At 34.7% G+C, this 21,181-nt stretch overlaps 1 protein-coding gene across 1 annotated transcript in view; it reads right to left on the minus strand.

Moving 5' to 3' along the window:
• Positions 1 to 3,915: 3,915 nt before the first annotated feature.
• LOC108732746 (serine-rich adhesin for platelets-like) overlaps positions 3,916 to 21,181 on the minus strand; it is a 101,320-nt gene continuing 84,054 nt past the window's right edge. The window contains exons 4-18 of the mRNA XM_018463697.1: positions 20,482 to 20,741; positions 19,622 to 19,746; positions 15,115 to 15,244; positions 13,863 to 14,048; positions 13,012 to 13,274; positions 11,670 to 11,831; positions 11,388 to 11,581; positions 11,020 to 11,142; positions 10,434 to 10,612; positions 10,214 to 10,331; positions 9,969 to 10,137; positions 9,735 to 9,854; positions 9,415 to 9,678; positions 8,657 to 8,758; positions 3,916 to 8,596 (exon numbers count right to left, since the gene is read on the minus strand). Coding sequence (XP_018319199.1) covers positions 4,210 to 8,596; positions 8,657 to 8,758; positions 9,415 to 9,678; positions 9,735 to 9,854; positions 9,969 to 10,137; positions 10,214 to 10,331; positions 10,434 to 10,612; positions 11,020 to 11,142; positions 11,388 to 11,581; positions 11,670 to 11,831; positions 13,012 to 13,274; positions 13,863 to 14,048; positions 15,115 to 15,244; positions 19,622 to 19,746; positions 20,482 to 20,741 — 6,782 coding nt within the window. The 3' untranslated portion in view covers positions 3,916 to 4,209. The remainder of the gene's footprint in view (positions 8,597 to 8,656; positions 8,759 to 9,414; positions 9,679 to 9,734; positions 9,855 to 9,968; positions 10,138 to 10,213; positions 10,332 to 10,433; positions 10,613 to 11,019; positions 11,143 to 11,387; positions 11,582 to 11,669; positions 11,832 to 13,011; positions 13,275 to 13,862; positions 14,049 to 15,114; positions 15,245 to 19,621; positions 19,747 to 20,481; positions 20,742 to 21,181) is intronic.

Below are 21,181 nucleotides of genomic sequence, written 5' to 3' on the forward strand. Positions count from 1 at the left end.
TTGGTAAAATTAAGAGGACAGGATTTATGTATATATCAATTCTAAATAAAAATATTGCATCTATTTTCTTTCATTATTAGAATTCCAATAGCTACAAACCCTCAGGTATAAAAAAACTTAAAAACTTTTGGGTGTTTCATTCCCACCAGCCACATATGCTGGTGGGCGGGCAGCCCCTCCGGACTGCGTCGGAAGGTAGGGCGGAAGGCCCTCTTCAGCCTACTTTCAGGAATCGTGGCAATGGGTGGGTGGGGGTTCGGGTGAGAAAGTTGAGACGGACGAAATGAAGACAGAAGAGAATGAAAGATTATCTGTGGAATATTACTGCCCCAGCATTTGCCTAAGTGATCCAAGGAAACCACAGAAAAACTTGGACCAAGGCAGACGGACCCGGAATCGAAACCGGCGTCCTCCCGAATGCTAAGCCTCTAGGCCATGCCGCTCGGTCGTCTCAAGTATATTGTCAGTCTTCCAAGTGTCTGTCCATCCATTTGTTACGATACCACAACCCCCCCCCCTTCCCTCATCACTACTATCTCATTTTTGTTGAATAAAAAACTACCTCCGCAGTACTATCACCACTGACAAACATACCTAACAAAAAGTGTTTTAGTACTTCTTGATTTTAACTCTTCAATTATGAGAAGATATATATGTATTTGCTTTCAAAACCAACACCCCTTTAATTTCTAAACTATCTGCACAAGCCAACCATTATTATTGGTGGATACTTTCAACGAAAGTTATAACGAGCTATGAATGGGCAATAATTTTAATCAGAATATCTTTACTTTTAGTTTGTAGACAGTGCCGCATGAATGAAAATTCTTAAAGTCCTTGATTCTATTACACATATAGACCCATGTACCTTCTATATGATACCACAATGAAAGCTGAATGTGTCGATCTTTGTAATTTGATCGTAATATATGTAACCGTTACTAACGCAAACACAATTTCCTAATTGCTATTAAGAATATGTGTGGATAATCCATATTTTTGAATAAGTAATTAAATTTAAAGTATTGATGAACGTCTACAAAAGAGACCCTAATGTGTGCACCTTCGACAGGGCCTTGATTGTTTGTTATCAAATATTAAAAATACTAAAACAGATAGTAAAAGCATTTCCTTACTACACCTATTTCAATACGTTCATCATCCTTATAACGTCGTCAGTCCTAGGGCTATAAGAATCAGAAAATTAAGATAAAAAATAAAATAGCTATTCATCTCAAAACTACCTGAGTAAGTAATTGATATGTAATAACAACAAAAACAAACAATAGATATTAATTGTTACTGAAAGGTACATTTCAGGATGAAAAGATGTAAAAGGAAGTTCTTACAGTCGCAACTGTCTACATTCAAGGTAAATAAAATGGAATGTGAAATACTTTAACGATAAGTTGTACTATTAATATACATATATGAATTGTACACGCTGTGCAATTGTTGTCCACCTTGAAATGAACTTCAATAGAAAAAAAGTTAAGATAATGTTATTTCAATGATTGTTACATGTAGTATATAGAAGAGGCAACACCATATATTGAGAAAATAATAAATGCCTAAAGGTTTTATAAATCAAATTTTAACGAGTATTTTAATTTAAAAATACCAAAAGAGTGCTATCGATACAACTAAATTTTTGATTAATATAATAAGTTGTTATTGAATGTTAATGAAACTAACTATTTTGTTACTAATTCATATCAAGTTGCATTATGATTTCTTGTATATTTATTATAGTAAGTACCGAAATTGCACTTTATAAATGTGAATAAAAATTGTAACTTTTATTTGCGCCTAGATAAAAAGAAGTCACTCGCGAACGGTTAATTTACAAATTCGAAAAAGATTGTTAAAGTTGTATGTTTGGAGAGCGGCGCTGTACGAGTGCGAAACATGGAGGGTGAGCGCTGTGAAAAAGAAAAGGTTAGAAGCGTTCGAAATGTGGTGTTATAGGTAAATGACAAGGATACCGTGGATAGAGAAGGTTAGAAATGAAGAGGCATTAAAAAGAATAGGAGAACAGAAGACTCTATAGAAGACAATAAGAGGTAGGCGAAATAGGTTGGTAGGACACTTTCACAAGCATATTAGAGGTTTTTGAAACAAAGTTCAGCGATTCTAAAAGAAAAAACAGAACAACTAGCATTTAGTTAAGATGCAAAGTCTGGTGGCTGACCAATTTAATTAATTTTTTGGAGTAATATAGCAGAATTTATTTAAAAATCTGATTAGTATTTTATAGTTTATATATCTTTTAAAAAATTATAGACAAAATAGACCTTTTCACCTAGTTAAAATTGCTTTTAAATTGCAGTAATAAAATCATAAGTAATATTTTAAATGCGAATATGAGTTTGTTTGTTTGTAATAATTTCACGCCTTAAATACTCAAATGATCGTCATGAAATTTTCTACACACATTGTCAGGAATACAGTAAAGGATATAGGGTGCTTTTTATCCAGAAAAAAAAATACCGAAGGATGGAAAAAAATTGGTTTTATGTGGTCCAGCATATCATACGTAAATTGCTCGGAATTAAATTGAAATATACAATACTAATAACCGAAATATTATTTTATATATAGATGAAAATTAATAAAAAGTCGCGATTAAAACTTAGTAAGTAATAATGCAGTAACAGCCTTAAAAATAGACTTCAAAGGATCTCAATTATTTGGTGACGGCGCTGGCCAAGTCTAATAGTGTATATGTATATCTGTCTTAATCTAACCACTGACTAGTTTCAAATGACTTATTGTTAACAAACCCAATAACAGTTTCCCCTTAGGTACTCTAGCTTCTTCAGGGGTCGACTGAAGATGCTACAGTATTAGAGTTACTTAGTAGTAATAGTATAGAAAGGTGTAGTGTTTGTTGACAATTACTCCTTAAAATCAATATTACGTACTTCTCTCGTGCAATATTAATTTAAAATCATTTTTATTTACCCACTAGAAACTACCTCAAATTAATAAGGGAAAAATTGTTGCTGTTGTCACACCCCCGCCGGGAATCGAACTCGGGACCTTTGGCTTTGCGCACCAATGTTACCCACTAGAAACTACCTCAAATTAATAAGGGAAAAATTGTTGCTGTTGTCACACCCCCACCGGGAATCGAACCCGGGACCTTTGGCTTTACGTCAGAGCATTGGTGGTAGGTGGTGGAGGTAGTTTGTAGTGAGTAAATATAAAATCGAAAAAATGATTTCAAATTAATATTGCATATTAATCCACTATTAAGTAACTAACAATGTCATAGGATTTCGTATACTTCTCTCATGTTTAAATCATTATAAAATACGACAATTTCAACAGTTTTACAACAATTTTACTGTTTCATTATGCAACCAACAAATAAATTAACTTTGTTCAAACTAAATGAAATGTGTAGCAATTAATAAATAATCATTCTAATTTATGTTTAAACTAACTTTATAGCAAAAAATTACGGGCATTGAAACTGAAAAATTTGACGTTTCTTATAATATATCCATATATTCTTTCCTTTTGTTGTTTTGTTTTGGGAAATCGTAGAGATATCAACATATCAAAAGAAAAACAAATTCAAACATTTGACAGAAGTCCATTATACAAAAATACAAACACATACATAGGTCGATAGAGTAAAGTTCTGTTTTCTGGTTAAATTATTAAATTATTGTGGATAAATTCTAATAGTCGAGAAATAGGAATTTGTTTAACGACAAGAACTGTGAAAGCCGAAACTCTGTAAAGGTTGGAAGTACTACAAGATGCAAACTACTGCTTCAAGTACCTACTGTTAAAATTATCTCGAGACTCACCTTGAGGTCGTGCAAAACTTCCTTTGTTTTAGAGCTCGCATGCAACATTAATCCTGTTAATTACTTAAGGACGCGACAAAAGAAAAGATATTCTTGAAATTAAAGAACATATATTTCACACAAAAGGTCATGACAAAATACAAAAAGGAAACCACTGGCCATACACAAACAAAAAACAAAACAAAATCACGCATCCATGGCACTACGAATAATGCACCCAACAGTGAAGGTATACAGGTGGAAATTAAAAAAAAAAACAAACGTGCAAAATAATGCAGACGTGCAACATAAATTATTTACAAAGTATATTTTCAGCTTTATGTACACAAGTTAACATTAACGATACTTATAGTCTAATTATATTTAATTAATATTTATTATTTAGTCATTACGTGTTCGTGGAGTTCTCTCTATGATTGCCTGAAAAATTGTCGCTCGACTTTTGACTAGAATTTTGAGTGGATAATTTTTCACCCAGCGAGACCGCAATCGGAGCGATTTTGATAGTTTCAGAATTAAATTCCGGCGTTATTTCTACCACTTTCGCCCTTAGGGCTCCATTTTCGTGAACTATGTTCATGGGATGGGCGAACATGTACGGTTCGATTTTCTTCTCCTCTCTGACAGGAGCTTTGGGTTGGATAACCCTTACGGTAACCCTATGTGAATTTTCTGTCTCTAAAGCTTCCTCTTCTTCTAAAGGAAACTTGTCAGATTCCTCCTTGAAAGGTCTGTAATTGAAAAGACCTTCCAGTGGTATAGTGGCACTTTCGAAGTTATGGGGAGGTTTTGCTGTGAACGTATGGACCATCGATTTGGAATCTATGTGTATCTGGTCTGCGAGATATTTATCGGTGGCTACTTGCGCTAGTAGATTAGGGTCGAAGGTGAGTTGAGACGAGGCAGGGTCATGAATCGTGGGACCATCAGCCAAACTCCTAGTACCGTCCACGATATTTACAACTTTTAATCGACTTATAACGCCAACCTTATCGACACTTGGTAACAAGGTGACTTCCTTGGCTTCTGAACTGTCATCGGTGTCTTTTTTCAAAGAAACTTTCACAATTCTATTCACTTCTATCAGTTTTTCCAATTTTTTCGTGGGTGCTGCTACTTCAGTAACATTGGCCACTACTTCAGTGACGTTATCTCCAAATGATGGATTACTAACATTTCCATTTTCCTCAAAAACGTGATGGTATTTAGCTGTTGTTGTTTCATTGTCAGTTGTAATGTTACTACCGTCGGTTGTGATTGAAACTGTTGAAGATACTTCGCCAGTTGTGCTGTTTGGTTGAATTGTGGTCACAGGTTGCGGTTCAGTATGGCTTTCTGTGGTGTTATTGCTCTGTTTGTGTAAAGGATTTTTGTATTTACGAGAGTTACTGTTAAAGAATTTGTTTCTCGCGTCTAAGGCTTTGAGTATGTTAGCTGTTGATGAGGATGGCGATTCAGTCGTAGTGGAGGAAGTTTTGGCTTTAAAACCTGTTGGTGGTTTCCGAGTAAACGATGGTCTAAAGCCGAAACGAGGTTTTTGAGTTGATATGGTTTTTAAATCTTTCGGAATTTCATCATCTATTACTTCTTTGGAAACGTTGCTATCGTTTTCGATTTTGTCTCCATTTTCTTCTTCGATGTCGTTTTCTTCACGACCATGGTTCGATGTATTTTCGTCTTCGTCGTTTCTACTTTCGTTTAAAATACTTGACGTTACAGGTTTTCTAGCCCCGCCATATCTACTGTTGTATATTCTAAATTGGGGTCTCTTTTCACCCGCTTTGTCTTTATCGTCATCGGCAATTTTTAGAAATAGAGGGTTTGACTTCTGGGTCAGTTTCAATTTTGGCCTAAGTGAATTCGGAGCATATAACTTATTTTTAAAAGGTTTAGGAGTAGTAGTAGTAGTTGTTGTGACAGTCGTTGTAGTGGTAGAAGCAGTTGTGGTTTCCGATGTAGATGAAGCTGCTGTAGAAGAGTTTGTTGAAGTATCGATTTCTGATGTAGTCATCTCAACATCAGATAATGTAGTACTATCTTGTATTTCCATTTCCTTATCACCTTTTTGACCAAGATCTTCATTTTCTACTTCTGATTCTATTTCTGTTTTAGCATCACTTTCGCCTGGAGGTTGGAGCGTTGATATTTCGTTGTATACATCAGTAGTAGTTGTTGGTGGAACGTCAGGCAATTCCGTAGAAACATCAGTATCATTCAAAACGTTATCTTTATGTAAATCTTTCAATAACTCATTCCTCAATGTTGTAATTTCTTCAGAATCGAGAACTGTAGTAGAAAGACTTTCTGCATTTGATTCAGTTGATAAATTCACCAGTGATTCTGTTTCAGTAGAATAATCCAAATTACTTTCAGTTGTGGGAGTAACAGCGAAAATATCTTCAAGAGAAAATGTCGAAGAAAAGTTAATTATGCTGTCATCGGTTGTTGCGATCAAAGGATTTGTTTCTGACGTGACTTCTGCAACATCTTCTTCTGTAGATTGTTCAAACGCAGCAGCAGTTGTGGAACGACTGCTTGTAATTTCGAAATCAGATGTTGATGCTTGAGAAATAGTTGTGGATGAAAGGGGTCTCGCGGTTCTTTGTATGCTACTGTACGGACGGCGAGAATATCTTCTGAACAGATCGCTTTTCGTCGTGGCCTCAGTCGAAGATGGTCTGTTTAAATATTCAAGTGAAAAGCTGCTCTTCTTTTCGGCACTGAGTTGTTTATTTCGTAGGAAAAGACTTGGCCTTTTTATATATTTCTTCGATGTGGATTCTGTGTCATCTTCAATTGGACCTATTTCTGGCTTTTCTAAATTTTCTACTTTTTGATTTAATCCCAAGGAATTGAATCTGCTGCCCTGCGGTCTCAACCTCCGTATAATTTTCTTAGGTTGTGTTCTCTGTCCAAAGTCATCAATTGAGCTGCTAACCGCAGTCGTTGGAAACTCAGTTGTCGAAAATTTACGTATTATTTTCCTTCTCCTGGTAAATTTAATTCCTTCAGTTGTAGACTCCTTATCATCATCTTCAATGGTATGAGAGATGGGAAATGTTTCTTTCCTAAGAGTTTTCTCAGGTAAATCTTTACCAAACGGATCGATATTTTTGGAACCTACTCCAAAAAAGTCATTTCGGTTAAAATCGGTGTTTTTACTTTCTGATATAATAGTTTCAGATAGTTTTATATTTTCTTCTTCCTCTTCATCGGAAATATTCTCTTCGTTTTGAGGACCAGTTTCCTTTTTATCATTGTCGTCCAGCTGATCAGTACTGTTGGTGGTGTTTGTATCATCTAGTAAATCACTGTCACTATTGGAGATGACATTTTCCGTACTGGAGTTATCGTTGCCTTCATTTATTATTTGGGAAATTTCGTCTGTTTTATTTTCAACGGAAGTAGTTTCAATTTTTTCAGTCGTCGTTTGTCTTTCAGTCGTTGTTTGTCTTTCAGTTGTTGTTGTTATTGGTTTTTCTTCTACAGAGGGCGTAGTCGTTCTGTGTAACAAACGTCGTATCACTTTTCTTCTGGGTTTTACCGAAGAACTTTCAACCTTCGGCTGTTCTTCATTTCTATTTATATCAGTAGATACGTTTTGGTTCAAGTTTATTTTGAACGAAGGCGTTTCTTCCAAAACGACTGTAGAACTGGAACTATTAGATGGATTCGTTTCTGTTTTAGGTCTTCGAAAAGCTCTATTTCTAAAGGAAATCCTCTTGAAGTTTTCAGTGCTAGTTTCTGTTTCGTTTCTAATTTCCAAAGGTCTTCTATTGATTAGTGTGTTTGATGTGCTAACAAATGAGTCTGCGTTTTCATCGTTGTTCCTGTTGGCAAGTCTACGTCTTTTGATGGGTAATGGAACGCCTTCTTGCAAAGATACTTTATTACCTGGTAGGTTTTCCCTATTTAAAAACCTTTTATCTTCAAGAGTCTTTATTTTGATATCATTTGTTTGGCTTGCTGGAGAACTCGTTGAACTGGTTGCTGTAGGTCGACGTCTACGATGATTGTTTTTGAAATCTTTCGTGACCGCAATATCTACAGCTGTAAGAGAAGATAGATCAGCCAGTTCGGCGGAAATGTCCGGCCTAAACGTTCTAATTTGATCGGAACCATCCACTTGGTTTGGAGTCAAGATTTGAGAGTTTGCTGATTCGAAAGTCTGAAGTCTGAAACGATTGCCTCCCCTTCTCCTTTGGAGTGCCTTCTTGTTTTCGTATTCCGATTTATCATTGTCAATTTTTTCGTTGGAACTTTCGAGTGAGTTCAAACTGGCTGCCAATTTTTCGTTGGGAGCTTCGACGGTTGGTCTTGGACTTGAGAGCTTTAGAGGACGCTTTCTAAGTCTATTAGATGAAATATTTGGACTCACCTTCGGGGTTGCGGCGGTAGTTGAGGTAGTCGTTGACGTGGTGGTCGGTCGTGTTCGTCTACTTATTAAGAATGGAGTCGGTTCAGAAAGTTGCGGTATATTTTTCGTTTCCTTTGCCGAAGATTCGGACGTGGATTTTTCTGTTGATGACGAAGGAGAAGATTGAGTGGTTGTGGTGGTAGGAGTTTCTTTTTGGTCTTTTGTATCTGTGGTGTCGTTTATTGAGTTAGAATCTTCTATGCTGTTTCCGCCCTCTGAAGCAGTTGAAACTGTAGTTTGTTCTTGTTCTGCTTCCTTCTGCGAAGATTCCTCGATCTTGTCGTCCTCAATTTTTATTTCTTTGGGTTTGTCTTCTGCACTTGAAATTGTAGTGGTTCTGTCACGAATGGTGACGTACCTGATAGAAAATACAGCAGTTAAAAAAAATAAAGAAACAACAGTTTCATTATTCTCTTACTGCGGAGTTGAAGATTCTGTGGATGTAGATGGGCGTTTCCTTCGTACTGTCACGTATTCTGGGGATGCATGAGAAGTGGCTTCTGTAGTGCTGCGCCTTACACTAAAAAAGGTAAAAAAAGGCAGTATAAGTAACTAGGTATGATAAACATATAATAATTGATAATGAATAGATACTTAGCCAACTGTGTAAATTGCATCCTCTTCCAGCAGTTGCACTAAATTCATTGTTAAAACACCTTCACCTTTTATCACTTTTGTTAAATAACTTCCACCACCACAATCCCCACACGAATATACATATATACAGGGTGTATGTGCATTACATGGGCGAATAGAATGTTAAAAAGCGAATTAATGATATAAAACAGTATGAAAACTTTTCAAGCCGATAATATTCTCCAGATGATAGATTAATATGAAGAAAACGAACTATTGTTAATTATTCGACAGCGTTTTTTATGAATTTACGATAACTATAGGCACTAACTGTGGAATTAAGAAACTGTAGTATTTCCCATTACCTTCAAGGAGATATTAGTTAACCATAGCAATTGAAATATTATCTGTATGTGAAAATGGTTAAGCCATTTTCCAGACGAGTTCAAATTTCACGTTAGTTTTTTATTAGGTATTCAATTTCCTACGCAATTCGAATTTGGTTTGTGTTTTAGTATCATATAAAAATATGCCAGTACCAATAAGCCAACCGTACCATTTTTCAAACAAGAAGCAAATAATTTTTGATAAATCACTTACGATTTTGAGTCATCATCATCTGAAACTTCTGAAGCTGTTGTACCGGATGTCGTACTAGCAGTAGTAGTCGTTGTTGTTGGTCTACTTCTGCTAATGGTTACGTATTCTGGATGATTGACCCTTCTAAAGGTTGATTTCGACAGTGGTGCCTCGGTGACTTCTCGGTTCAAAGGTTCGTCCTCAATTTCTTCATCTTCGTATTCTTCATCATCGCTCTCCAAAGGTTTTTTCGGTTCTTCTTCTGCTGGTTTTTCTGTTGATGGTCTGTAAAAGAAGATCCATTAGTTCAAAGTGGATCCCACATGGATTCAAAAAGGTACCTTTGCCTTTGGATCGTTGTATATTTTGGCGTTGATTTAGAGTAAACGGAAGATCCAGTTGCTTCTTTTGGAACACCTTCGTTTTGAGGACCTCTGCTGTTTCTATTCAGTAGAGTATACCTAATAAAAAGGAAAAGGCATTTGAAGATTTTTTAAGGAAATCGGAATTTCGATGTTTCACATTTGCAAGTGTTTTGTGACGGCCACCTTATAATTTTTTTTTTATCTACTTACGCAATAGAATTTGATTTTGCTCTGTCGTTTTGGGCAGCAGTCTTACGGCTTAAAACTCTTTCATACAACGATTTGCTAATGGTGGAAGGAGTAGTTGAATCAGAAGACTTGTTCAAAATGCTACCGTCAGCTTCTAAACGTAATTGTTTCTCCAATTGTTCAATACCTCCTGAAAATTTTAGAATATTAAATTATATTAAATAGAGAAATAAACGGCAGAACAATTCTGGTTACTGGGCACTTGCCTGCTTTTTTGATGAGTTCTATGAGTTCCTTGATGACTCTAGGATCTTCTTCGGTATGTTTGATTCCAACTTCTCCTTCCTCGTCTTCAATAATATCGTCTTCATATTCGTAGTCGTCCTGTTGGAAGAAACAATGAAATTTAAGGAATGAGATTGAAAATTGAAGAATGATCTACGCCAGAATTGATCCATTGGAAAAGTGTATTGGTTCTGAACTTACATATTCGGGAGTAGTCGTTGTGGTCGTTCGTCTGGTTGTGGTATATGCTGTTGTGGTAGAAGCTTTTGTGGTTGTTGTTGGTTCTGCGGTGGTCGAACTGGCTTTCGCTTTCTTTTTGATATTGCAGAAAACATTTTGTGTATAATCACAAGAATCTGCTGCCTTGTTGAAGTAAAGACCTGTATAAAAATGAAATGACCTTCAATATCGACGGTATCAATACCGTTGATATTGATTAATATCAAAAACCACTAATGAATTAATGTTTTTATAACATAAACATTAGGTAAATAAAAAAAGTTCAGACCGGTCACTACTAATTTTGAGAAGCCAAATATAACAATTAATTTATTAGTAATTCTATTAAATGTCGTTATTATAATACTATACACTATTGTATACCGTTCCTTAAACGTTGAAGGTTTTACTTATATTATGGTAATCACGTTTTAATAAAAAATAAAATAAATATACGCAATTTTCATATGAACGGTCGCAATGCGTGTAATTGAAGATGACCTCGACATTTTACCGTTTAAATGCATTTATCTTGAATATTATTTACAGGATTACAGCAACAGCTTACCTGAAGGGCATGTAAATTGATGAGCAACAATTCCTAATTCAGAAGGTCCACTGCTCAAACACCAGAAGTACTTCTTGCAGTCTCTTGGATGAGGGAAGAATCCTTCGTCTTCACATTTAAAATCTGAAAAAGAAATATTTAATTCTTTTATTTGTTCTATTAAAAGTAGAACAGCATTTCCAAGTTAAGGTCATGGCGATGTAGTGTACCTATTACATTTCAGGAATCACAGTCACATATTATTGAATTCTAGAAAGTATTTTAAGAAACTTTTTGGATGTAATGACTGACAAATAGTAAATAAAGAATAAAATTTATAATTGTATGATAGGGATTGATTTGGTCAAATGTGAATTTGGAAAGCTTACCACTTCCTGAATCAGGAGTTGTTGGAGGTTCCGGCGTGTAATATTTAGGGGTTGTGCTGGTAATACTTCGACTGGTGGTTGTAGAAGTGGTGGTGGTTGGCCGTCTTCGCCCTCCTTTTTTTCGTGAACTTGAACGATTATTAAAAATATCAGAACGACGTTTGGAGTCTTTATCATCATCCCTATTCTTTTCCCTAATGGAGAAATATAAATTTTGTTATGTGGAAAGGTTTTTCAAATGATTTAAATAGTTAAAATTTGTTAACACGTGTTCTTGTTTACCTTAAGGCATTGATACGCCTTCTATGTGATGTAACTTCACCATTTTGTCTTCCTCCACTGTTTTGTATAACAGAATTTTCATCTTTATTTTCAATTTTCTTGAAAGGTTTGCGATTTCTTAAAGGTTTGGTTTTGGATGGTTTTTTGCTCGAAATGACATTACTGGAAAGATTGAAAGACATTATTACCACCTACATAAGAGAAGTTAAGTGGTTAATTTTTACAATTTGGAAGTACTAAAGGAACCAATAACTGAAATTTATAATGAACTTGGAATCATCAGTGAAAACCTTTGTACGGGGGGTAATAAATAAAATAAATGGGAGACTTCAAAATCAAATAACTCAGTGGTTTCTAATCATAACTCACATTAATTGATACCAAATCGATCGGAAAACAATGCTCCTTTTGATTAATTGATAATTACGTAAATGTAAACAATATGAATTGATGATGTTTGCTTTGATTTCTATCATGCTTTTGTAAACATGATGGATTATAGGAGCTTGCTGACTAACTTTAAGCTTGTTGGCCATAAATCCTTATGTCAGTTCTTGTATTCACGGTTAAAAATTTCATTATTCGAGGATGCAATCGGTAAACAGAAAAGGATTTGGTGTCATTTATTAAGGGGATTGACCGCAGTAGACCGCTCGTACCTAGTGTAAATTTTTCCGAAAATATGGGTTTCTATTCTAAACATTGTGATTTAATGCTGCGAGATAGATGTCTGATTTTTTGTATGGTAACAGACAAACGTTCACACTAACTCGATACGTTTTTGGTTTTCAATAATATGGTCATTAAAAGCTTTTACGAGTGCTTAAAGTTGAAGCTTTTTGTAGGACACGTATTTTCAATAGAAATTAAAAAATTAAAAAATGACTTTCGACAAGCTTTACAACAAAGCGTTATCTATCTTACTACAAAATTTCAAACCTCTGTTCCAAACATTAGACTCATGATATCTAGAACCGATAAGCATGTTTTTACTCTACGGCGCATGTACTACTGAATCCCCTTTATGTATCGGCAACATTTAAGTATGTACGTGCTGAGGCAGCTTTTATAAAAGATGTAACCGAGTGGACTAATTCAAAATTCAAAACAAAAACAAAAGTCACTAAATTTTCTAAACTCTTGTCTAAAGCTGATTATAACGATCAATTTTAATTGCGAATTTCTCAATAAATTGATTTTATTCTGATGCATATTGGTTTTATTATTTTGGAACCTTAGAACGTATCCCCTATGATTTCATACTAATTACCATTCCATATCCACGGTTTCTGTATTCGCGGCATATTTATCCCTCTGTGTAGAATTTTCGTATATTTCTTACCTGGTTGCAGCTATCATTGCTTCCTTTCCAGCTTCAATGAGAGGATAGGGTTTTCCAAAGCAGTTTCCCCTAAAGTCGTCGTTATCCACGGACCAAAACATGATACCGCCCAATCCATTTTCGGCAACATACTCAGCCTTCTTTTTTACAATATTTTCGTCGTCATATCCTACCCATTGATTTTCTTTATACGCGTATGGACCCATGGCATCTTCATTTGGTTGAACTACTGTCCAACCTTCTGATTTTACTTTTTCACAAATCTAATGGTCAATAAAATTTTGTTAAGTTTGAAACACACCTTGTAGGAAATTTCTTGATAATGAGTAGATACGAATCATTCCAAAGGATTTTTGGTCTTTAATTGTTGAACTTTATTACGTTTTGAAATTATTTACTACTTCAATTCTATTGTATTTAACTTTAACAACGATTTGCTTGATTATTGTGTAGCAACTCTCCCAAATTGTTATAAGATGAATAATGATATGCATAATAATAAAAAATCTGCAGTTAAGATCGAAGGTTCAATTTGTTAAAATGATTAAAGCGTACCATTTATCTTCGACTCTAGATAATGTATTTCGCTCATGTTTTTTAAATAGGATTATTGTAACATGATATTTCACAACACAAACAGATTTCAGAAAATCCGATTAGGATGTATAGGAGCCAGTTACTAAATTAATAGGAGTAACAGCTGGCTTTTTAAAATTTATGATTAATAGTCGTAGTAAGAGGAAATGTTTACAATTCCGCATACATTTTGGATTTGTTTGGGTGTGCAATATTAATGATCATTTGTATACCATGTAGTGGTACATAGATATACCTATAGTATAAGTAGGTACCTCGTAATAGGCCAAGTAGCCGTTTTCTCTGGTGGCGTCACCCATATCTCCAGGGCCATCAGCCGGAGCTCCCATTTCATTGGCTTCCGGATTGAAAAGTGTATAGGATCTTCCATACGTCGGAATACCGAGTACCAGTTTCTCGCTATCCACCCCATTTTCCAAATAGTGTTGCACGGTGTGATGCTGTTAGAAAATTAAAATAAAGAAAACATCAAGTTACGGCAATATGACGTCATCTACTAGTATTATATGGTGCTAACTGAAGTAGTTCAAAAGTTAGGTAAAGACCTAGCTGTTTGTCCAACTGAATTTGATGACAACCGATGGGGTAGAGTAAGGCAATAAATATTTAATTTAAGAAAAAATTGAATCCTTTAGGGGTTGTTGAGAGGAAGAAATCAGTGCTCGCATTTGCCAAGTCGGAAAGCTCACTGCTTTGAGTATTTTATACATATTTTGGATGATAAATAACTGGATTCATTTTATTTGATAAGATTAAGAGCATTAATCAACTTGGTAGCGTTAGAAATGTGGTGTTACATGCGAATGATGAGGATCCCGTGGGCAGAGGTTAGAAATGAGGAGGTATTAGAATGACTAGGAGAATATAGGACACTATGGAAGTCAAAAAGAAATAGGCGAGATAGATTGGTAGGATACCTTCTCAGAGAAATATTAGAGATAGAAACGGAAGTTAGGAGGGGTAGAGGTAGACCTAGATAATGTTACTGTTCGCAAATAGTTAGGGATGTGGGTTGTTCTAGTTTTAGGGAAATGGATAGAAATGAGTGGAGGTGCGTGTCCAACCAGTCTTAGGACTGACGACTTTATGATGATGGAAACCTGTAGCTTTTGCAGCCGTCCAGAATTTCAGGAAATTCGTAGAATTGTCGGTTCGGCGATACCTATCTACAATTACAGCAAAACTTTGTGGAATAACCTTACAAATCTAATTTAGGGCGCTATCGAAGACAACAAGAAATAGATCATGAAGGGCTAGTTAGAGTCACATTGGAAGCAGTAACAGGAGTTAAGGGGGCTAGAGGTAGACCTAAATTAAATAACTGTTCACAAATAGTTAATAATGTGGGATGTTCTAGATTTAGGGAAATAGGTCAGGATAAGAAAGAGTGAAGATGTGTGTATCCAACCAGTCTTAGGCCTGACAACCTTATGATGATGATGAGATGGTAAATGTAAAATTAAAATAAATTATTGCCATACTATTTATTTAAAAAGAAAGACTTACTATGTTGAGATCTGCATCATAATTGTATTCGGATTCTTCCTCCAAAGAGTAGAGCGGTGCGTGATGATTGACGGAAGGTTCGAAAGCAGAATGGTAATCGTAACTTAAAATATTCATCCAATCTAAGTATCTGAAACAAAACGAATGTTTATATAGAGTGCCTTCAATTCAAGAATTTCTAATGAGTGTGAAAGGAATATGTGAACATTTTTAAATCCATGCACTTACTCTCAGCAAATTAAAAATAAGGAACTAAAAATTAATTACTAAGAAACTGTTATTATAAATATGCAGTTAGAAAAGAGATATCTTATCTCACGAAAATAGAAAGTCTTGCAGTGATAATGGTCTCCAGGTGAAGCACTGCGTGTTGAAACAAGTGAATGAATAAAATTGGAAGGGTTCTCTTGTCAAATGTATTACTATAAAAAAATTTTAATGGAAAACAAATAGTCAAAACGGATTCAGCTGGTTCTGTTTTAATTGTTATCCAACTAGTGAAAGAATAAAGATATGAGGCAATTACAGTAGGAATGGTTAAGTGCCGATGTATCAGTTAGACAAGGTGAAATGGTATTTAATACATTTTGATTGGTTTTGGATGCAATTATGTGGTGACCAAGACCAGTCTTGGTATTGATCTTGGTGTTGCTGATATAATCTCAGTTCGAAAAAATATTAGTTTGTTTTTATACTTCATCTACGTGTTATTCATAGATAAGAACTCTGAGGACATTTTTGTAGATCCCTGTTTTCGAACAGATATAAAGTTTCTTTCTTCAAATTTTTAATGTTAAAATTTACTAAAGCAAACTAAAAACTTCGAATACGAAATTTTTTTTTGTGTTCTCTTCCCCTCGGAGTCCAAAACCTCTATTACTTAAAATAAAAATCCTCTGAAACGAATAATTTGGGCATCGCACCTCAGTAAGCAGTAAAAGTGGTTTGAATCAGGAGAAAGTCTTCTATGTAAAAGACGAAGAATTACTGAATTTTCTAATTTCGAAAAATGCTGGTTGTTTACATAGTTCAGACAGTGTAGAAATAAAAACATTACTGTTAGTGGACCTATCCTAAAGGAAAAAACTGAAGAGTTTGCTAAGTCACTGGAAATCCATACTTTTAAAGCTTAAACATAAACGCTTAGTAAGTAAAAACCTCAATAACTCAAATTATTTTACGTTTCCCTTGGTCTTTATCTTATCAAGGTTCTACTGTATTAAAGTTACTTCAAATAGTTTTACTCATAAATCCACTGGAAGTAATAATTTTTCGTTTAGTCTTACGTATTGGTGTTGGTCTTGCATGATCGGTTTTTGTTTTAGTCTTGGTCTTGTTCGTTAGGTCTTAGTCTTAGTCTTGCTAGTATAAAGGCAGTCTCTTGGTCTTCGTCTTGACCTTTCATTTTAGCAGTACTATAACCTAAACTTCACGACCAATTTTGCTAATTACCACAATCATATAAAACAGACACAGGAAAAATTACAAAACTTTATTTAAGTCTCAGAATAGTTATATTGATACACTATAACTTCTTCCTTCAGGTGGAAGAAAATAGAAAATCATTGTTATCGTCAAGTTCTGAGAATTTCTGTTATAACTACTTCTTTTTATAGATATATATCCAGTTATAAGCGCAAATCAAAACGAAGTAAGCATTTTCATTACTTGTTCATTAACTTTCTATAGCACAACAAATGAATGAAAATTAATGAATTCAGGTGGATCCACTTTCTATTACATAATTTCGAAATGCGACATATTATATGACAATCAGTTGAGGTTCAAGCGTTGTATTAAGCAAAATTGCTATATTTCTAATTTCATAACGAAAAATTTAAAACTGTAATTACGGTAGCCGCAAAGACATGCACATAAGTACGGTACCTATAAGTAAAATAAATATGTATACGTATATGAGTGACAATTTGTAGGAAAGAAAAACGACTATTTTCTTTAATTCTGTTAACTGCAATTATGATATTAAAAATATAAATTACTGTTAAGACGAAATGCCTGAGGCAGCAATCGATATGGTGGCACATTTTATAACGCTGCCGAAAACCGAGAGCGGTGGTCATAAATCATATGAGGACGACACATAATGCTGTATATCTATTCCTACAGTTGTACTGTCTTCAATGATGTTGATCGCTTCTTCGATATATAAATTAAAAAGTAGCGGTGACAGTGTGCATCTCTGTCTGACTCCCTTACTAAAGGGTTGTCCGGAAAGTCATTTCGTTTTTTCCCGACAGAGGATTTAATTGTATTCTTTTGCACCCAACTTCACTTTTCTATCTCTGTAACTCCTCCCTACATTTTTAAGTATATTTAACATCTTATCCTATTAAATATTGATTTGTCCACAAATAAAGGTAACGTCAGATATGTTGACCTATTTTAACGACCCGTGTTATTTATCCTCGAGCCGCCCCTGATTTTTCTGTCCGTAAACATAAATTCATTTTTTTTTTTTGCGACAATACGCTCGTCGCATTATGTCGTGCTCACTTTTGATCCAAATTGCAATAATTATTTATTAGAAAGTTGCTCTGGAAAATAATGTCGCATTTTAGTAACAGTAATAATAGAGCTGAAGGAACTCGCTCATGAGTCAGCGCAATAATAAGTAGATAATTACGTTAATTAGATTAATTCCTGAGGAATAACGAATCGAGATTAAACTAAGAGATAAGCTATATTAAGTTGAGAAGGTTACCTTGTCTGTTTCCATTTTAGAACACACAATTTTTATTTAAAGCATTGTTAAAAATATTAGTTTTAATACCTGACATGATGATTAAATACACGAAACATAACCATTCAAAGAAGAGTTCTGTAGTTAAGTACTTTATTCAACAACGTTTTGTATTTATTGCAGTGTTTATGATTAGCTTTTGTCTAAAATAAGTGGAAATAATATTTGTTCTATACTCAATTCGAAAAAGGTTGTTAAAGGTGTATGTTTGGAGCATGTCGCTGTACGGGTGCGGAAGATCGACAGTGGGCGCGGCGGAAAAGAAAAGGTTAGAAGCGTTCGAAATGTGGTGTTACACGCGAATGATGAGGATACCGTGGAAAGAGAAGGTTAGAAATGAAGAGGTATTAGAAAGGGTAAGAGAGCAGAGGACTCTATTGAAATCAATAAAAAATAGGCGAGATAGGTTGGTAGGACACCTTCTCAGCCATGAAGGTCTAGTCAGAGACATATTAGAGACAGAAACGGAAGTTAGGAGGGGTAGAGGTAGACCTAGATAATGTTACTGTTCGCAAATAGTTAAGGATATGGATTGCTCTAGCCTTAAGGAAGATTAGCGCAGGATAGCTAAGAGTGGAGGTACGTATCCAACCAGTCTTAGTACTGACGACCTTATGATGATGATGACTCAAGAAAAACGATCTTGCGAATTTCTTAAATAAACATGAATAAATTGTGGTACGTATATATAAAAAATAAATAATACTTAGTAGGCAGTAAGTTAAGTAAAATTAGTAGGTAATCAAATTTAATTTAAAAGTTGGAACACTGAACAGCAAAGACGACAAATATCTGCGTGTTACAGATAACATTTTAGCCATTTATTTTAAAAAAATCAGAAATGTTTATATTTATTGTCTTCTAGACTACGGCTATAATCGGAACCTAATACTTTCTCACTTTCGTCTTTACTTGATGAATTCACCATGAAAGGCTAGATATACAGCTCTTCAAACAAGAATTATAATCTTGGTCTTCAGCTAAACATCTTAAACAAAAATATAGATGGTTCGATGTACCGATGTTCTTATAAAATAAATATCAGTAACATCGGCCCTGAAATTATCGATGCATCTAAGCACAGAAGGTAAGTTAGACTCGCGCACAAGCACGTTACTATGCACGTGCACTAATGCACTACCCATTTTTACACAGATGCGATATGGAAGTCCGTTAAAATAAAAGAAACCAACCAATTATTAAATTTTAAAAGCTTATAGTTAAAAATCTTCAAAATTTATTAAACATGTAGGCATCTGTTTACTTGTTTTTTTTTTTTTGTTTAAGACAGAATTTAAGAGTAATAGTTGAGACGGACAGTACCTTGCTTATGCTAAACAAAACTTAAAAACATCTTCAAAAAATATCGGTACATCGATGGTCTCAGATTCTAAACATCAATGATTCAAAAATATCAATGAATCGCTTGCACCCCGATGTACCGCTCGTTGGTATCGCGTACAATTTCTTGTTGGGGTTTGCACAAATGACATCCGCATCCGCAAAAGCTCTGCAGTGATTTTGCGAATGCGGTCTCAAAATTAGTACGAATATTACGTACATGATTGTAGATACAGATGCGAATATTCTCAACATCCGTAGTCTGCACAATTAGATAAAGGAACTATTTAATACTTTCCTTATTTCTTTATAAGTAGCTTTAGTCCGAAATATTTTTAATCACTAACAATAATAAATGCTCGAATTGAGTCAGGACTCCTAAAATTATTGTTAAAGGTGACTCACTTATTAAGTTTCTCGAGATCGTATCCTTTTTTGATATACTCGATTCCTGCAGGAACAGCCATCGTAAGTAAAAGCTTCGGTCTTCCGGTTTTTTCGGATTCTCTGTCAAATTCCTCTCGAAGACCCTGCAAAAAAAAATTCCTTACATAATTGACAGTCTTGATGCTCAGATACAGTTAAAATAAATATTTTTATTGTGTAACTACATGTTTATTTATTTATACAAGAGGGAACATCAATTAGGCAGAAAATTAGGTAATACAGCAGCTAATTAGGGGCTTTTATACAGCAATAAATCTTCTAATAGGCGCTCATAAAGTGTAATGTTGTTTTAAATAAAATTATTAGGCCATTAAATAAATTACAATTATTTCATAGGCAAACATTTGCAAAAAGGAAACTTAATTAGTATTACCTTACAGGCGGAAGAAAATATGGATAAGTAAAAGTGAAAATACTTGTGTATATGATCATAAACATGAAGAGCAACATTTGTAATAAAATCAATATTGATTCTTCAGTAGTTGTCAAGATTCATCTTGATTTAATGTAAAGTATATAGTAACTTCTGCACGATACATGGTGTCCTTAGTTATAAAAATATTTGAAGAAACACAGGGTAGTAGATATTTATCTTAGAGTACAGAGGAAAGGCCTTATTTTTGATATTTTTTGATTTAATTTTCAAATCGATTTTTAATAATTACTTTTTTATGTTTTAGGATTATTCTGTAGTAGTAATCTTTAATCCAATTAGTCTCTTTAAAGAAAACAAAATTTTGTAGAGTATCACGAAATATATTTCAAAAAACGATTAAGTTTTAGAAAATGCGGTAAAGATATAAACAATAATGAGTTACCTGAACAAGTAAAGCATAGTTTTCCTTGTCTCTTGGCTTTCCACCATCCCTAAAACTTGGATATTCCCAGTCAAGATCCAAGCCATCGAAGTGGTTCTGTCTCAGGAATTTAATTGCATTTCTGACGAATTCCTTTCTTCTTTCAGGGCTTGCAACCATTGGGGAGAATCTAGACGACCCTTCATTCCAACCTCCGACGGCTAGCATAGTCTTCAGCTGTTTGTTGTACGTTTTAAGCCCCGTGAATTTTGCATATCCACCTGTAACAACAGAAAAATATTTTCGTCAATTTTAGACATATATAAGACGAAAGTGCGCACGCAATAGGCAACGGAAGTTGTGCGTGCGCAGCTATTGAAAGAGAAGTTAGGAGCAAGCGCGGATGGTGGCTCTGGTTTCGGCGATCGCTGCTGTTGGCTGATTGGGGTAAGTTCGCACTACAAGCTAATATTAATTGAAAACATTATTCAAACAAATTCACAATTCTAGGGTTGTTCGGAAAGTCATTTCGTTTTTTTTTGTGGAAATGAAAGACAGTTTTCGTATAATAAACAAATACTTTATTAAATTATATATTGACCGTTCTGGTCCAACACCTTTTGCCATCTTTCTGGTAGTAGCATAATTCCACGCTCATAAAATTTTTGGTCTTTGCTGGCAAAAAACTGATCGAGGAGGTTTTTGACCTCCTCATTTGAGG

This window comes from Agrilus planipennis, unplaced genomic scaffold, assembly GCF_000699045.2.
Source record: "Agrilus planipennis isolate EAB-ADULT unplaced genomic scaffold, Apla_2.0 scaffold61, whole genome shotgun sequence".
Taxonomy (NCBI): domain Eukaryota; kingdom Metazoa; phylum Arthropoda; class Insecta; order Coleoptera; family Buprestidae; genus Agrilus; species Agrilus planipennis.